This window comes from Coenobita brevimanus, chromosome 101, assembly GCF_032717465.1.
Source record: "Coenobita brevimanus isolate Jiangsu-jjx chromosome 101, ASM3271746v2, whole genome shotgun sequence".
NCBI lineage: Eukaryota > Metazoa > Arthropoda > Malacostraca > Decapoda > Coenobitidae > Coenobita > Coenobita brevimanus.
The window spans coordinates 69,008,741-69,027,035 of record NC_137054.1 but is presented as its reverse complement, the minus strand read 5'-3'; the positions used below and the strand labels follow the sequence as shown (position 1 = coordinate 69,027,035).

The window sequence follows — 18,295 nt, the reverse complement described above, 5'->3', positions numbered from 1 at the left end:
TTGTTCTCAAAATTGAAGCACCCCACCCTTTCCTATACCTTAGCCCTTCCATCAAGTTTGGCCAAAATCGGAGCAGAACTATCGGAGTAGATCTTGCTCTTTTCCTATGTATTTTTCTATCTATCTATACACCTAGGCTGCTTCCCCCAAGGAAAGGGAGGTAGCCGAGACAGGACGACACACTCCCCATTTACTCATCCATTCAAATACATTCATTTGCATCTTAGCTGCAAAGGGGAGAACGGACAGATCCTCACCGCACCACACCGCACAAGGGTCAACTGCGCAATGCAATCAGTGATATCAGCAGCAGGGGCCCAACAGCAGAGCTGGTTTACCCCTGCCACATCATAACAGACTCATCCCCTTACCCGCACCTGACGTGACTAGCTTATCAGACCAAATGCGGGAGAATATCCCCTCAGGGCTACGTCATCACTTATTCATTCACAATTTCTCTTCATTTATTTCTGTCAACCAAAAATTAATCATCTGTTCTGGTGGTTCTAAATCATTATGGTAAAATTGGTGCGATTCCATTTTTTTTTTTTCATAATCCTACTAACAGGCAGACATAGGCATAAGGGCAGCAGGCACAGGGGACAAAACCCATTACTTACTCGTTTTCGCGTGCCGGTGTAACCAAGGAATCCTTTAATCTTTACGGTGGGCCTATTCTAAGGGGATAGAAAATATTATTGGTTACGCACTTACATAATACCCTTCTAGCTCACAGGATGTACAGTACAGTACCCACAAAACAGTGCTCTGCACTGTCCCTCTGTGCCATACATAAGGCGACAGAGGGAGATGGCCGATCAGCACTCTTCTTACGATGTCTGTTGTATGAATGTGCATGTTTAAAGGATGGGGCTGTGTTGAGGGGCGGGGGTTATACATACATACATATATACATACATAATGCGTACGTACATGCATACATTCATACATACATACATGTGTACGTATATACATACATTCATACATAATTATACACATGCATGCACAACGCTAGAGCTCTAAAGCCTATTCGGTCTCTTCTGAGAAGAGCATATGTACAGTGTTTATTTAAAATGCTACAGGGACTCACTGCCACAGTGATCGAGGGACACACACACTGTACTGAACCGTTCTTCTGGGAGGGGCAAAAATGATGTAACTAATGAACTTCAATTGTTCTCGATGATGTGTTTACATAAGCACAAGGTTTACTCCATCGTACCAGCTTGTAGTCTGTCTTACGAAATGAAATACAATGATGACATTTTTGTACCGAATACTTAGTAATGAATGTCTTTCTACACTGAACAAGTTAACTTGTTATGACTTCTTACTGTTACAAAGCAAACAACATTAATCCCTACTATAATAGCTCCCCACCCTGAAACATTTGCAAGTGCTCATACATCCGGCAAACACTTGAGAACTGTCAATACAAATCCTTCGTTCTGCAAAAAGTGACACAACTTATGGTTTGAAGATATTGAATTAGTATAGTCTTTTCCGTCGAGTAAACAATATGAAAGGTGGTTATTCTTGTACTTTCATTGTTACCTAAGGCATAAAATTTATTGAAACCGGCAACCTCCAGGACACAGGCTCAGCCTGACATTCCTTCTCGGCTGCACCCGTCCACTCGCTTCTGGCCGCTGTGGAGTTAGGGTGTCAGTTTGTTTAGGCTGCAGTGACAACTTCGAAACCATGGTGAACCTAGGCGACGTTTTCCCCAACTTCACTGCTAAATCCACAACTGGGGTCATCAAGCTGCACTCGTACCTGGGGGATTCGTAAGTTGTTTGTTTACGTTGGCATGGGGACTTGCTCGCCGGGGACCTGGGCGGGGCTTTACTATATTATTCCCTCTGAAGGTTGCTTTCTCCTAGCGCTTCATTGTAATGTTTCACAATACTTATATGGTGATAAATGTACCTCTTTTGTCCACTGGAAGTCAGTGCGAATGGTGTAATTCAGTTATTTCCTACTGTGAGGGTCCGTCATAGTTCTGCCAGCTGCATGATAATCGTAGCCTAAGTTAGGTGAAGGGACCATGAAAAGTAAATGTTGCAAGTTCATTGTCAAATTAGAGACCTAGCAAGCTACAGTACATTAAGGAGGAGGGATTGAGCACTTTAACTTGATCAGCTACCCATAATATATTAACAAGAAAAGTGCAAGTAGTTGCTCCTTATGCAAACTTAGGAATCATTGTATTGTCAAAAAAAGTTAGGACAAAACTGTCGATATGCACTCCAGTGTAGTGTACACTAACATTTCATAGTACTAAATCACCTCACCTGTCTCTACCATCTTATGCATTAACTTCTTTATACTGCTGTATTAAATATTTGTTGCAGTTGTACCCTTGGTAACTTCAGTACAGTAACTGCTTATAATCATGACTGGACGTTTGTCCGGTATTATTTTACAAGCGGATATTGTCCACTTGTAAAAATTTACCATTTGTCCAATAACTCTTGTTATTCCTCAGTTGCTAAAGAATATCAGGTTTTATGGTTCCTTTAAGTCCTCAAAGATAGTCATCTGACAGTTTGTATTACATACATATGCTGTGTTATGCATTGAAATGTATGCTACAGTACAAAGCTTTATGCCATTTGATGTACAGTACTTTTATGTAAACGTAATTGATTGTGATTGGTAGTTTTTGTTGAAGCTTACAGCAAGCTTACAGCAGATTCCTTGAAATATCAACCATTGTCATCAAGCAAGCATGGGCCAAGGTTAGCAGTGCAGTGTGCTTTCATCTTGGTGAAGGGGTACTGAAGAAATCTTAATACTGTATGCTCAAAATGGCAGTCGCAACCTAACAGGAAGACATAGTGAAGGGGAAAATGAGCCTATTGAGTTTTAAAGTTACAAGAACATTTGTTATGGTACCATGTGCCTTTACTAAGCCTTAATTTGTGTTTGTAAATAATCCTCAAAATACTGTAACTCTGGGAAATAAATACGGTAGTATGGCCAATTTTTGCTTGGAATTGGCACCCAGTAGCCAAAAATTTGATTGTAGTCTGTTATCTGTGTGATAAAGACATGTTGTTAAGTAGGCAGCACCAACAACTCCTGATGTGGGGTCCCCAATACATAGACCCCTGCCCTATATGCCAGTACTGGGACCATTTCTTTGATGCCTGAGAAGTGCAGGTCTTTAGTTATAGCCTTTTGTAGAAATGCCTAGTGCACCTGCTGGGGGTTTTATAATCCACCACCACACTTGCCACCAATAGCAAGCATAAGTGCAGGTACTTCCCTAGCACCACATTTAGCAATATACCTGTGCCATACACACTTTTCACTACCCATGCCTGAAGTGTGTTGAGATTGTCTTGTTGCATCATACAAGCTGTGTCCAGTGTGATGTAGCCTGTAGATGTTATGGTAATGTCATCTGTACACAAAGCAGTATGTGCGGACAGTTGAGGTGTGAAAATATCATTCATGTAGCCTGAAGAGTGTAGGTGAAAAAATGGAACTCTGTGAGATCTGTTATGGAAGTTTCATGCTCGTGTTGACATGCCCTAGTGTGTTAGATGTGCTTGTCTATCTAACTAATGACCTATGCCTTCCCGGTATGGACTGCCATCCTATTTAACACTCAGTACGACACCTTGCAGACCATACAGAACAATGCCTTACACATTGCCACTGGTTGCACCAACCATTCCCGCAGTTGATTTACACTTTGAAACTAGTCCCTCCTGTTAGAGAATACAGGTACTGTATCATGATGTGAGAGGCACAGTATTCTGCACAGCAACCTGCACCAACACATGATGCTCGTCATTAAGTAACAGAGCCTTGCAGCACAACTAAGGATATAAAATAGTCACCATACAAACCTTACCAAACCCTCTTCAACAAAATTTGACATCAAGACATTCCAACACTATCATCGAAAAACACTTACATGCTTATTTCACATGTAGGGCAGTAAAGCACCTCAAGCAGAACATTGTATATGGTAACAAACCTCCATCTTGACATTCACCTGTGAGAGGTATCCTTAAATAAACCTTACTGATTAGCCTACACCTAGCTAGGCTTAGATTAGGACATCACCTAGCCCTCTTCAGTTGCAGTTTTCAGGTTAGGGAGAATCACAGATTGCATGTGACCTTCATGTGGAATATTCTTACTCAACATAACCCATATAATGAAACACTGTATGCCACATGTCACAGTATGATGCAGACACAGTGGTGATATCAGGAACTTAAGGGTTGACCCCATAGGGGTAGTTGCGTACCTGCATTTGACAGGTCTGCTCGGCCAGGCAGATCAGGATTAAGTAACAGGAGTAACATACAGTGTAGGAAATTATTTATTTATTTATTTTTATAAAGCGTTATCTTTGGTTCATTTTGATGTAAATCAGTTGGACAGCTTGACAAAATTGCCCACCTCCTGCAGTTCACCATCCTCTCTTTGGTGGATATGGAGGAAGCTGAGGGATGTCCATATAACCTGACCAGTTAAATTGGTGCCACCACATGAAGGCATCCCCCTTGAGCTCCAGTAAGAAGAGTGAATATGATTATCATTGCCTGGCAACAGTGATTGGACTGCACTCATGTGATAGATAAAACCCCCACTGACTTCATTTTCTAGTGTTTATTTATTTATTTTTTTACCATTCTTAATATTTTTAAGCATGACAATATTTTAATATATTGAGCATTGTAGTTTACCGTACTACTAGCATCTTTGTAAAACAAGGTAATACTGGTATGGTTTATACCAACCATTTTATTATAAGTGTGCATATTGTTATGCAGTATAAAAGTACAGTATAGTAACAACATTAAGACTGATGAGTAATCAGATTCACAAATATTCACACCAGATAAGGCTACTGATGTAGTATCATTTTTTCATTTGCATGTCATACTGTGTTATGCTGAAAGTGTGAAGTTCATTTTATGCTGAAATGGTGCGAGAAAGAAGAGATTTTGCATCTAGGCCTCCCTTTCTCTGATTGTCATCAGCTGTAAAATTGTACTCATGCTCTAGATCATCCCACCATACATGAGTGTGAGATTTTGGGTTAGAATTGTGATGCATAGCTACATCACATTAACTATAACTATAGAAAAATCTGTTACCCCATTCAGCTCAGTTGATGGCCAAGTGTAGAGTGGGCAGATTGAAGAGTGGATTTGACTGATACCAGGGAGACTTATTCCCACCACATAATTAAGGCACATCAGATTTCATGCAGTTATGGTGTACTATTCAAGTTGGAGTGCCCCAGTTCCATCAGGTGAAAAACTCCAGTACAGTGATCCCTTGGTTGTAGTGGTTTTCATTATTGCTGTAAGATGATAATCAGCACTTTTGTCATTGTAGTGCATTTTGTGGCTCAAAAACATTATCGTGTGCCTGAGCTGGTTTGTGCCCAACAGCAATGATGTGTCCATTGTTTCTGATGACTTTGACATCCCAAGTCTTTCTATGGTACGGTACTGTCAGGACTTGTTATATGATTGTTCATTATGTGATAATCAGTGCAACGCAGAACTAAAAGTTACCATATACCCAGTTTTGCAATAACGATGTCAAAATTTGCCTATACAAAAATTGTGGTGGTCACTTACGACGATCCCATTCATATGCAGTGTGTCCTGCGAAAGCAGTCAGATAGATGTTTGAACCAAGATGGCTGCCCAGTGTTTACATTCACTGTGATTGTCAGTTCATTCAGTTTTGTGCTTGCAAGGCCATTGAAACACCATTTCTGTTGCCCAGTATGAGGAATGATAACTTTTTGTGTGTGAAATACTGAAACCTGGGGCTTGGAAATCGTGTCAGGCATGGATGCTACTGAGGGGAGTAAGGGCAAGCCCAAAAGGGAACCATAGATTTTTTTTCTTTTAAGGTTATGTAGTCCTTGACCCCCTCCTTATCCCCATTGAACCCATGTTTCATCGACATCTTTATATGATGAGTTTTCACTTCACACAATCTCACTGTAGAGTGAGGCATGACTGTACCTTTTTTCTTCCCTAGTGTGCCTTTTTCGTCACTTTCCATTAACCTAACCATGCCTTTGTGTGTTTATGGTACTTACCATAACAGTATGTTTGTATTTAGTGGGTCATAAAAGGGAAAAGTTGGGCTTGCACTTCTGGTGCTTGATACTTTACAAATTAGAATGTCCCATAGGTTCTGTGTCTTCATTATCGAGCAATTCCATTATCGTGTGCCATATTCAGTACCAGTTATGCTTGATAACCAATGGATCATTGTATAGTTTCCCACCCACTGGTACAGTAAAATTATCTGTCGGTGAGAGTAACCCTTTGATAATGTGGTCTTCATTTTAATTAGGTCATGACCAGATTATTAAACTTGAGGGAGATCTTTTGTAGTGATTGGGTTTTTTAAAGCTATACTGTATCTGACGTCCAGTTTGAAAAGTCCCTTCTGTGCTGAATGAATATCATAAGGGAATTAGAAAATAGAGTTTAAGTCTATAGATCGAAAGGATTATATAACCTGTATTTTCATTAACAATAAATATAGAAAAATTGAGATGAAAAAGTTAAAAATACTGAGCCTCTCATATCTATACAGTAATGAATTGCTAAGTGACATAGAAAAACTTGAGATGAAAAAGTTAAAAATACTGAGCCTCTCATATCTATACAGTAATGAATTGCTAAGTGACATCGGTCTCTGACTTTAGGTCCAGATCTGGCTTTTGAGTCATATATGTATAGTTGTGGACATAAACACTGTTTCACACAATAATGATAAATCAAACAGTGAGCTGTGACCTCCAAACCAAATAGTGCAATATTTGGAGCACAACAAACTTTCCGGAATATTATGTATGAGTTCTGCAATTGTTCACCTAAAAAGAGAACAATAATTTTGTCAACATTTATACACCCCTGCATGATTATTTTAATACGAGATGAGTCAAAAGTCTGGAAACAGAGAGGAAAGGGCTCATCACAGGATATCCTCATTGTAATGCCCATCCTGTTCAAACTCACTCCCTGCTAACCCAGCCTTTTCTTCCTCTCCTTTCTCTTCCCTCCATCTCTTCCTGCCACTCAGTGTTTTTCATCCTTGTTCTTTTGCCTACCCTCTCTTCCTTTCCTTCCGCCATACTACTCAGTCTGATTCCCTCTCTTTTTCCTTCAGATACTGATTATACTCTCTCTCTCTCTCTCTCTCTCTCTCTCTCTCATATGTTTCTCTGACTCATTGTGTAGTTTTATACTGTCAGTAGTAGTATTACAAGTTCAAAAGCATTTTTTTTCCCTCCAAATTATATATATATATATACCTCCCTTTCCTTGGGGGAAGCAGCCTAGGTATATAGATATATATATATATATATATATATATATATATATATATATATATATATATTAAATGTTCTTCCAAATTACGTTATGTAGCACATATTGTATAATTTATTGTACAGAATGAATTCTACATTCTTAGTAAATCTCTTGCATTGACTGAAGTTGGTAAATGACCCTGACAGTTAATTTATCCTGCCACTGTAACAGATGTATTCCCCAAACAGGTGGGGTATTCTCTTCTCCCACCCAGCTGACTACACCCCAGTATGCACTACGGAGCTGGGCCGAGTAGCAAACTTGGCGCCTGAATTTGAGAAGAGAAATGTCAAGTTGATGGCCCTTTCTTGTGATTCTGTAGAGGACCATCTGGGTTGGATTGAGGTATGGCTTTTCTTGTACTGATGTTGTTAATGCTTTAAGTTTTTCTGCAATCTCTACTCAGGCATTAAAAATAACAATGATAATTATAGTAATAATAATAGTAATAATAATAATAATAATAATAATAATAATACAAATTTTAGGATGCTTGTTAACTAGTACTAAGCAGCCATGCATCTTGCTCTAATATTTCGGAAGATAACAAAACTACAGTACCTCGGTGCAGTGGCCAAGCAGTTTGCATTGGTAGCTCTGTAACTGCCAACCTGATTATTGCCAGGGTAAGAATCCCAGTGTGGGCAGCTGGTGCCATTCAACTCAGGCATCCATGCACCCTTTGTGAGTTGGTAGCTTAAATGAGTACTTAGGGTAGCCAACACCTTGGGAAGGTACTGTACCTAGGATAACTTGGATGATGCAGTGGCCTCGAATACCAGAATAGGAGATGAATATTGTGGCAGGCTTAAAGGTCTAAGGCATGGAGATAAGCTGTAGTCTCATGGCATCTGCCCCCAGCTTTACCTTTAGCTACAGTAATTCCTCACTTAACATTGTTTTCCTTTAAAAAAAGGGGGGAGGCGGGCAGGGGTTCACAGGGAATCACCAGATGATGGTAAAACTGCAGCAAGAATGATTAATATTAAAATAAATATGGTTACAAATAATGTATGTATCATATGTATGTGAAGTTGAGACTGATTGAATTTGCTGCATATTACTGTATGTAAGGAAATTAAATAAGCATTATACTGACATAAATTGCATCAGCTCGATCCCTGCACTAGCTAGATATTCTGAGTACTTATGAAAAATGGTGTGTTAGGTGCAGAGTGTTCTAATGTTGATAAGGAGCTTCATATTGAATAATGTGTTAAGTGGAGAGGTGCTAAATGTGGAATTACTGTACTAACAAAATAAATTGTTTAAAGTTTACCCCCATTGTAGGAACCATGCTCTACACACCTGGGTGAAGGGTAGTCAATTACTCAACTCATTACAGGACATTAAAGCATACAACTGCCTGAATGGAGAGTTCCCTTACCCAATCATCGCTGACCCTGACAGAGACTTGGCTGTCACCCTAGGCATGATTGACCCTGATGAAAAGACAGCCTCTGGGATGCCTCTGACAGCTAGGGCTGTCTTTGTCATTGGACCTGATAAGAAACTGAAGCTCTCGATCCTCTATCCTGCCACCACAGGACGCAACTTTGAGTAGGTGTTATCCATTTGTGTTTGCATTGCTTTGTAAATACTTTTCATCAGTAAAAGTGAATGTTTTGTTACATTGCCCCTATCCCGGCCGTTTGTGTGTGTGTGTGTGTGTGTGTGTGTGTGAAGTGATTTGTAGTAAAGCAAGTACTGCACGGTATGGTCTATCTATCTATCTTTTGCCAGACGCCATAATCCCGTAAGGGGTGGCCAACAGTATGGTATGGTATATAATTTCAAACCATTTAGAATTATTTGTGTTATTAAGCTGTAGTATTAACAAAGTGTAACAGGACAAAACCTTTTGAGTGATGCTTAATAAGAATACCAGTAATTCCGGTATGTATGAGTTTTTACTGGTACCGTACATATGGTTTAACATGGTAAATGAATGTTTGATGAGAACTATGGAAGATAAGAAAGCACAGAAATAGGAGAGAATGGATAGAATATGCTTGAAAATGTCAATGACAAGGGGTTTCCACCCACATAAGACATGAACATCTCAGTAATGTCTTGTTCATATCAAGTTACTGGTGTCATAGATGCATTAGTGTGAGGTAGTCATGAATTTCTTGAGCTTGATTAATTTGTGAATAGTATGTTACATTTCACTAGGCCTTCTTACTTTTGTTCATTCCCTTTTTTTTTCTGTATCCTACTTATTTTAATTAGTTTAATAGGTCACTTCCATTTTTCTTTTAAACCCCTTGTTCACCTTGCAGTCTGCACTCACCTTGGGTTCAGAATATTTCCCTCCTTTTCCTTTTCTTTCATTACTTTTCTGATCCTGTATTTTACCATGTTCCAGTCATAAGCTACCAGTTTAGCAATACCATGCATAACTTTAATACCGGTATTTACTGATCAGTTACTGAATAACGTGAGGCTACTACTGTTCACTCCACATACAGTATTTTCTAAATTCGTGTGCTGTCACTGCATGAATTATACCTCCTTTATTTAGCTACTTATGTTCCTTACCACTGCAATATTTATATACCTCTTTTTTCACTTTTTCCTTTAGTAAAAAAAAAAAAAAAAGGGGGGGGGGTTTCTTTTGTATTAGTTATAGTTCTATCAGACTAACCTTGCCCAGGCTATCATCCTTTTGCAGTACTTTTCTGCATCCTTTCATAGCACTTCTTCATGATTAGTGCCATAGTCTAGTGTTATCATGGTAGTTTAGCTGTCGCAATGGAGAGATGGCATATTCAGTCCAGGTTAGAGTTAAAAAATAAAAATAAAAAATTCCGTTGTCTCCCTGATTGAGCAGACTCGTAGACGACAGGTAAACAACCACCCCTGTGGAATTGTCCATTAAGTTCTCTACATCATTAACATTATGTCATCGTCTTGGTGTGACATGTGCTGTGCAGTGCTTCATTGTGTGTGTAAAGATGTGTGGCCGCAATTAACAAGCTGGGCATATGTTTCATTTTTCATTTCATTTCATTTCATTTCATTTATAAAGATTCGAACATGCTTCCCCTGAGGCCACTTCATCCAAGGTCTTTTTTTTTTTTTTTTTTTTTCAACATTTACACATTTCACCCTTTGCACCCAATAGTCCTCTTCCATCCTCTCAACATGCGCAGGCCTTCTGAGTCTGCCACGCCTCATCACAACACTAGTACATTCATGGTCTGTTCTTCCTCTCAACTCTTCCTCTCAACTCTTCATGCACAATCGTAATTCCTCGAGGCCTTTCGTTCTAGGATGCACTACACATCCGTCTAATAATTATCATTTCTGTCTGTTTGAGCCTACAAATATCCTCTTCCCTTATTGCCATGGTCCCACCACCATACAGCATTCTACTCTAATACATGCTGCTTACAAGGACCCCATAGGCTGGAAGGGGAATCCTCTCAGAATGGAGGGAATCTGGAGAGTCCTTTCATCAGGAGAGTCAACTGTTTTCTGAACTTCTGCCAACCACTCCTTACCATAGCTACAGATCTAGCTCCAGCCCCACCTCCAGCACATAACATATTCCCAAATTTAAAAAAAAAGTGCATATTCGAGACTCCAGCGAGATCAGTCCTTTTCCTCCTCAGTCTCTACATGCTCTCCTCACACTTTTCAACACATGCATGGATTGGGTACTTGGGTGGACTGTATGTCAGAGTCACTGTGGAATATCAGTTGGCAGTTTCAGAGTTGCTGACATGGTTTTGCTAATGACGCAGTTACCTTAGCAGAGCCGCTGCAGATTCTACTTAGTGCCCTGGAGGCATTTTACGAGAATGCAAAGCCACTGAGATTAAAGGTTTCTTGGGCCAAGTTCAAGGTCCAGGCATTTGGTGGCTTGCTGGATGAAGCAGCTCAGTCTCTCCAAGCATGTGGTGAGAATGTGGATATCTTGGAAGGATTCACTTAACTTTGTAGTGTGGTAAATAACAACAGTAGGTCAGACAGTGAGATTTCTCATCATACCAGTCTGGCCTACAGGGTTATGAATTCACTCAGCTAAGGTATTTGGCACTGCTGTTAGTTGTGTAGAAGGACACAAGTTTGCATCTCCAGGGCACTGGTGCTCCCTGTCTTATTCTGTGGCTGTGAGATATAGATACTAAACAGTTACTTGAAGTGGCAGTTTGACTGGTACTAAATGCCTTTGCAGAATCATGGGATATTGCTGGTGCGATCAGGTACGCAGTGAGTGACTACTCTGTGAGACAGTCGAAGCCTATTACCCACTTAATATGTGAGAGCCAGCTCCAGTTATGTGGGGACATGGCCTGTTTTCCTGTAGGTGACTCTGCCCACAGGGTTGATCTCTGAGATAACCAACTCAGGGTGGAGATCAAGGGGAAGGTTATAGAGCTCATAGCTGGAGCAGGTTGATAATTCATGTTGAGAGATAGTTATAAGGGCAAGAGTTGCTGCCTGAAGGGTTGCACAAAGGGACCCCCATGGTTGAAGTCAGAGGGTGAGTGATGCTATGCACTCCACAGCATTTACCTCCCCAGTGATGGTGTGATTATGATCTTCACATCACAGTGCACTCATGAAATTAGCATTATTAGCAGCCTGCCTTTAATGCAGTACCACTACATCTCTTATGCACCCACTAATCATAAGCACTGCAGAAGATGGAAATACATCCCACATTCTTGTGACAAACTGCATGTGTCCACTGCTTTAACAGTACTTCTACCAGCCGTAGATGTATGATCCCATTTATTTTATCCGTGTTTACTCTCATACCCTTGTACCCCGTTCCATTTCTCCACTTCCTAAATTATTCCTCCACTTTCCTCCAATTCTTTGTGATCAGCACCAGGTTATTGGCATAATGCATCTCCCATTAAGTCCAGTCCTGAAGTCACTGGAGAGAGCTTCAAGTACTATGACAAGCAATAAGGAACTTAAAACTCACTCTGATACATGCCAGCATTCACAGGGAAACCTCGTACATTGCCACAGCCACTCATACCAGCCACTCCTTAATCACAAGATTTCTCATTGCCCACTTCACCACTCCCAAGAAAGTCTTTCAAAGGCCATCTCCAGATCAACAAAAACAAAGGACAACTCTGTCTTCTTTCCTGTATATATTCCCAGATGCTGCAGAGCAAAAATTATTGCATTAGTGATCCTTTTGCCTGGCATGAACCCAAAGTACATCTCGGTACAGTATTTACACTTTCCCTTGTCACACCTTCCAGTACTCTCTCCACATTGCCTTCATTATCTGGCCCAAGAGTTTAATGCCTTTATAATTACTGTACTGTATGCTGTATAGATATACAGTATATGTCTTTATAATATATACACAGTAAAACCTCGATATAACGGACTTCAATAGCCCAGACTTCGCTTTTATCGGAAGCTAGGAGCTACCGGACTAAATTCCTAAATATTGGAAAAAGTCTGATAAAGCCAGAAGCAGTCCGGACTACCTGACCACTTAATACCATTTGATTAATGTAGTGAAGTTATAACACAGTACAGTACTGAAATGGTAGTCAAAACAGTTTAAAAACCGTTCATGCAATCAGGACTAATGTCTGATATATTGGAAAAAGTCCAAGTTAGCAGGGGGAAGTCCAGATGTCACTTTTAACAGAATTTCACATTTTTCGGAATGGCTGGGGCCCCAATTAGTCTGTTATAGTGAGGTCTTACTGTATATATATAGATATATATATATATATATATATATATATATATCATCCAATCATATATATATATATATATATATATATATATATATATATACGCATATACTTTATCTATCTATCTGTAGCCCGACGCCCTAATCCCGCAAAAGGTGGCCGCAGACAAAACGCCTCCAAGTCGCTCTGTCACCCACCATTTGACTACCCTCCCCCCAACTCACCCCCCCCTCCCTCATATACCTCTCAACTATGTATATATATATATATACAGTAAAATCTCAAATTTCGACAGTTTAGAATTCAATTAATCAAATTTCGATGCATTTTAGAGTAGTCTGCCTACCTTACTTTTCGATGCAAATTCACGAATTTCGATGCTCTCAGGGCCAGACTCCAACCAAAACAAGCAAAGATAATATTTTTGATGCGAACCAAAATGCTAGAAGTGAAGGAAAATTATAAGAAAAAGTATGAACCTACCTAATATCATATGTAACATGTGCTCTCAGGGCCAGACTCTAACCAAAACCAGCAAAGATAATATTTTTGATGCAAACCAAAATGCTAGAAGTGAATGAAAATTATAAGAAAAGATATGAGCATAACCATATGTAGACATGCATTTCACTGCAATTTAGTTGTATGTATTTTCTTTGTATTTTGTCGCAACTTACCTGTTTCAAAATGGCAAGCAAGAGTGGTTCTTTGGGTAGCAGTGGTAATGTACGAGAGCAGCCTGGCACCTCTAAATCTTCGAAGGCAAAGGAGAAATGGCAATACAGGAAAGGGCAGAAATACACCAAGTATACATATGCTGACAGTATGACAATACAATGCAGAACTACAGCTACTTAATCACAGTTATAGTTCACAGAGTTTACAGGGGGTGTGGGCAAAAAATCATGATTTTAGTAGTTAGGTTCGGAAGCCCCTGACCCAAATTAATTTTTCCCATGAGATGTTCAGTTTAAATTTCGATGTTTTCAATTTTGATGCAGTTTTTTGGTAGATATCCCAATCTAAATTTGAGATTTTACTGTATATATATATATATATATATACAGTATATATATATATATATATATATATATATATACAGAATATATATATATATATATATATATATATAGTAGAATCTCCTAAATCGCGCGATCCCAAATAGCGGATTCATAATACGCGGCAACATCATCCAGTAGCTTGCACATAAGTAAATCGCGGAAATTACACAAAGTTCGCGGATGCAGCCTTGAAAAGCAAAGGTTTTTCAATGCCTCTTGTAATATGTGCCACCATTACCTCAGGTCCGTGCATCTAGCTATATACTTTGTGGTTAATTTGAGATGTATTCAAGTACAGTATTCTGATTATGTTTTTGTTTCTGCTTTTCAGTGAAATACTTCGTGCGGTTGACTCCCTGCAACTGACAGCACAAAAGAAGGTAGCCACTCCTGCTGACTGGAAGAGTGGTGGCCACTGCATGGTGCTTCCAACCATCTCACCTGATGAGGCCAAAACAATGTTCCCCCAGCACCAGGTCCACAAGGTGCCATCTGGAAAGGAGTACCTGCGTACAACACCCCTGCCTTAGATCACCCCCCCCCCATCACATGATTACAGTCCACACATACTTAATATTTTTTATTGAAAATTAACTGGCATATACATTTATCCTGGAATATACAGTATTCATCTTTTGTAATGTCTTTCATACTCCAGTAAGAGGTCAGCATTATAACTGTTCCTTAACCTTGAACCATTGGACCAGCATAGATGTTTACGTACTCTAATGTCAATTTAATGAAATTATTGTAAAGTATTTTTCTATGCATTTCAAGAGAGCATGGTGTCAGAGTCTGTGTTTAAACACAGACACTGATAAAAACCCTGAGTACAGTGCTTTTCATGCTGTGATGCATTCCATTTTCATAAATTAATATCAGCACAAATAATATGATTGTATTCATTATTCCCAAAACAGCCAAGTAACAACTATTGAGCAGTGTACAGCTTGTTAGGATTTGGAAGTTGAAAGAGAGTTGTCTAGGATGGATGCAAGAAAGACATTCAAAAGACAAGGGAGAATATTGAGAGTAAGAAATATGTGAACAGACTTAGTGATAAGTAGTGGTGGATTGAGCTGGAGTCGTCAGTCTGTTGTCCATAACCCATGCCTGAAATGTTTTGAGGTAGTAGTAGTACAGTAGTAGGAGTAATTGTTCCCAAGGCAGTCTGGCTGAACAGCCCCGAATCCCTAAGGAAGGGATAGTCTTGCAGTGTGCAGACTGTAAACATAATTTGGGATGTGAAATTGTCTCTTTACACTTGATCAGCAAGCCTCTCTCTCTCTCTCTCTCTCTCTCTCTCTCTCTCTCTCACAAAGTGCCTTTTGTCTCTCGCTTCATCTCTTGCTATATACTTTGTCTTCTTGAAACAAAGTTTTTATTACTTTATGCTATCAAAATAGTTTCTTGCCAACCTGAAGGTAAAGTCATCATATGAAGATATCCCCTTCCCCAACACCCAAAGGTCACTCTGTCTCCTGTCATGGTAAGTGATCACCATTTGTTTGCCATATTCTGCACTCTAATTAACCCATTTTTGTGTCCAGTTATGTTCCTAGAAGATGTTTGTGTACTATAATGAATGTCAAGTATAAGCAGGAGAGGAAAAATAAGTTTTCAAGAGGGCCAAAGGGGGGACTTCGGGAAAATTGGGTGATTTCACCATACCAGTTAGCCACATAACATGGATATCAGTGACACACTTTGCACTGTAAAATTCCCAGAGACATCATTTGTGCAAATTGAGGATCTGCTGTTTTAGGAATGCTACAGTGTGCTTGAGTACACTGATCCAATTATTGCTCATATTTGTTGCTAAATCTGGCATTTGATAACGGAAACAGTACCTGTGGGATTTACTATAATTGGTACCAGGTGCCCCAAGTCCATGCCCTAATTTTGCCTTTTGCAACAATATAGACCCACTGTACATAGTGTTGTGGTAAGCACCAGAAACACACAGACATAGTTAGGTTGATAGAAGTTTATGAAAAGGTCAAAGTAAGGAAGAAACGTGTACCTTAGACTTGAGATGAGCATGAGGTTGGGGGTGGAGAGCTACTGACTTCCACCACTTGGGATTAACTCCTTAAATAGGGCCTCATCTCTGAAACCCTCAAAGCCATCAGAAACCGTGGACACTGCATCATCATTGTCTTCAGAAACCAGCTCAGGTGCACAGTAATGATGTTCTTTAGCTGAAAAGTGTGCTATAACAGCAGGAATGTAGATATTCATCTCGGTGATAACGAAAACCATTGTAACTCGGTGATCACTGTAGTTGCTAATGTTTGTGAGAAACTGGGTGTTGTGTGGTCCTAAATATTTTAGGAGTATGTTGCTGATGCCATCATGCCTTGTGCTTGTAGATTTCTTTCATCTTATGTTTCCTGGAGTGAAGGGAGCTATGTTGTGATCAAGTGGAAAGAACTGCCTATACACGATTGACTGTTTTTCAGAATTGATGTGTGATGGTATAAGGTGACAAATGTTTGCACAATGGTTTGTTAGTGAGCATGCTTGTTCTTTGTAAGAAGTATGTCTTTGGTGTTGGAAGGGGTAGTGGCGTGGTGTGGGTCTTTGGTTATAAGTGATAATGTTAAGTGTCTTGTAGAACCAGTAGGGGCCTGTGGAGTTGTTCTGTGTTCCTAAGGTTTCCCAGTGTACAATTTTTTGTGTGTGGATATTTTTGTCAGTTTCATTCTTCAGTTGTTGGAGCCATGTGGTGATAAATTGTTTGGAAAAGGAGGGTTGTGTTTGAGTGAGGGGTGTTGTTTTATAATGCAGACTTGGGGGGAGGCATGGTCGAACTCGGTCAGTACAGCTTTGGGCTGTGACTCAGACCTCTGCCAGAGTGCACAGGACTTCGTGGTTTTCATGCTGTTACTTCGACCTAGTAGTGAGGGGCCTGAAGCCGGGAGTAGCACCCCAGGAAACTGCTTTTTTGTTTGGCATACAAGGCAGTCACAGAGGGAGAGGGAGAGAGAGAGAAAAAAAGAACTTTGTAATGGAAAAGGGGTGGGAACAGAGAGGAATACCTGGCAACAATGCATATTGCCAGAAAGAATGTATACAGTACAGGGTAGAGCCTTAGTCTCAAATTTATTGAATTTTGTGGTAGGTGGTGGCGACCATCAGCCACTCCTCGTAGTGCTGCCTACTATTTTCACCTTTATCATTCTTTTTCTATGTCTACCCTCCTCTCTTCCTATTTCTCCCATCTTTCTCGTCACTTTTTATTACTCCTCTTTCCTTTTCAGGTGGCTTTTCATTGACAAGCATAGTGGTTTCCTGTAAACCTGGAAACGATTTACAACACTGGGTGTTAACTATATGACCAACCCATATGTGTTCAATACACTTCAACAAGTGGGTTGGCGGAGGGTTAGTGCCCCTCCCCAGAAAACAACTCAAACGGCCACCCCTTATGGGATTGTGGTGTAAAGGACGGACCTGAAACTTAGCAAATTAATCACTGGTCTGCCCGGGAGCCTTGGATTTGAACTCAGGCCCTCGTGCCTCGTACGCGCGCACGTTACCACTGAGCCAATGAGAGGATCCCCTGGTTTGCCTTTAGGCAACGAGGGCTTTTATACACTCCATACAGTAGCATCTGGCTATAGATACACGTACTGGTAGACAGAATTTTCATTCTTTTACCTGCTGTTATGCTCTTCCCTGAACTGCCCTATGGCCTATGGCAAGGCACATCCCACTGCAAGGGAACTTCTGTTTGCTGCATGGAATGGCCCTGCATGGACAATTACTTGACTGCAATTGATAGGTCTGCTAGGCCAGACGGATTGCAGAGAGGGAGGGGGTGTGGGCTGCTGCAACTGCTCCTGCTGAGAGAAAGGTGAGGGAAGTCTCTCGAGACCCCTAAGTCTGCCCTCACCAAATCTCAATGACTTAATTTTTAGTATCTCTACCACTGTCACCACCACCACCACACTTTACCTGTTTTAAACACAGCTTTAGCATCTTGCAGGCTATACTCTTTGAATTGTACAAATCTCATCATCTGCTTAAATGCCATTGTTTGTCTCGTACACCATGAAATATATAGCCCAAAGGTCACAGTATAGGCTACTATCTATCAATAGCCAGACGCCTCAGTCTCGCAAGGGATGGCCGTTTGACTTGAGCAGTGCTTGAGTTTGTTGTTTTACAGGAAGGA

General features: G+C 40.2%; 1 protein-coding gene across 1 annotated transcript; it reads left to right on the top strand.

Annotated features, from left to right (window-relative positions):
- Positions 1–1,637: 1,637 nt before the first annotated feature.
- On the top strand, positions 1,638–14,996 carry Prx6a (Peroxiredoxin 6a). The gene is made up of 4 exons (XM_080284379.1): positions 1,638–1,787; positions 7,562–7,718; positions 8,719–8,933; positions 14,447–14,996. The coding sequence occupies exons 1-4, from the start codon at positions 1,702–1,704 to the stop codon at positions 14,643–14,645; spliced, it is 657 nt and encodes a 218-aa protein (XP_080140505.1). The 5' UTR covers positions 1,638–1,701; the 3' UTR covers positions 14,646–14,996.
- Positions 14,997–18,295: the final 3,299 nt, after the last annotated feature.

Excerpts from the sequence above, each read along its gene's own strand:
- Prx6a (XM_080284379.1), top strand. The coding sequence starts at position 1,702 with ATGGTGAACCTAGGCGACGTTTTCCCCAACTTCACTGCTAAATCCACA. Across the intron at positions 1,788-7,561 it reads CACTCGTACCTGGGGGATTC|GTGGGGTATTCTCTTCTCCC; the intron begins GTAAGTTGTTTG and ends TTCCCCAAACAG. Across the intron at positions 7,719-8,718 it reads ACCATCTGGGTTGGATTGAG|GACATTAAAGCATACAACTG; the intron begins GTATGGCTTTTC and ends AACTCATTACAG.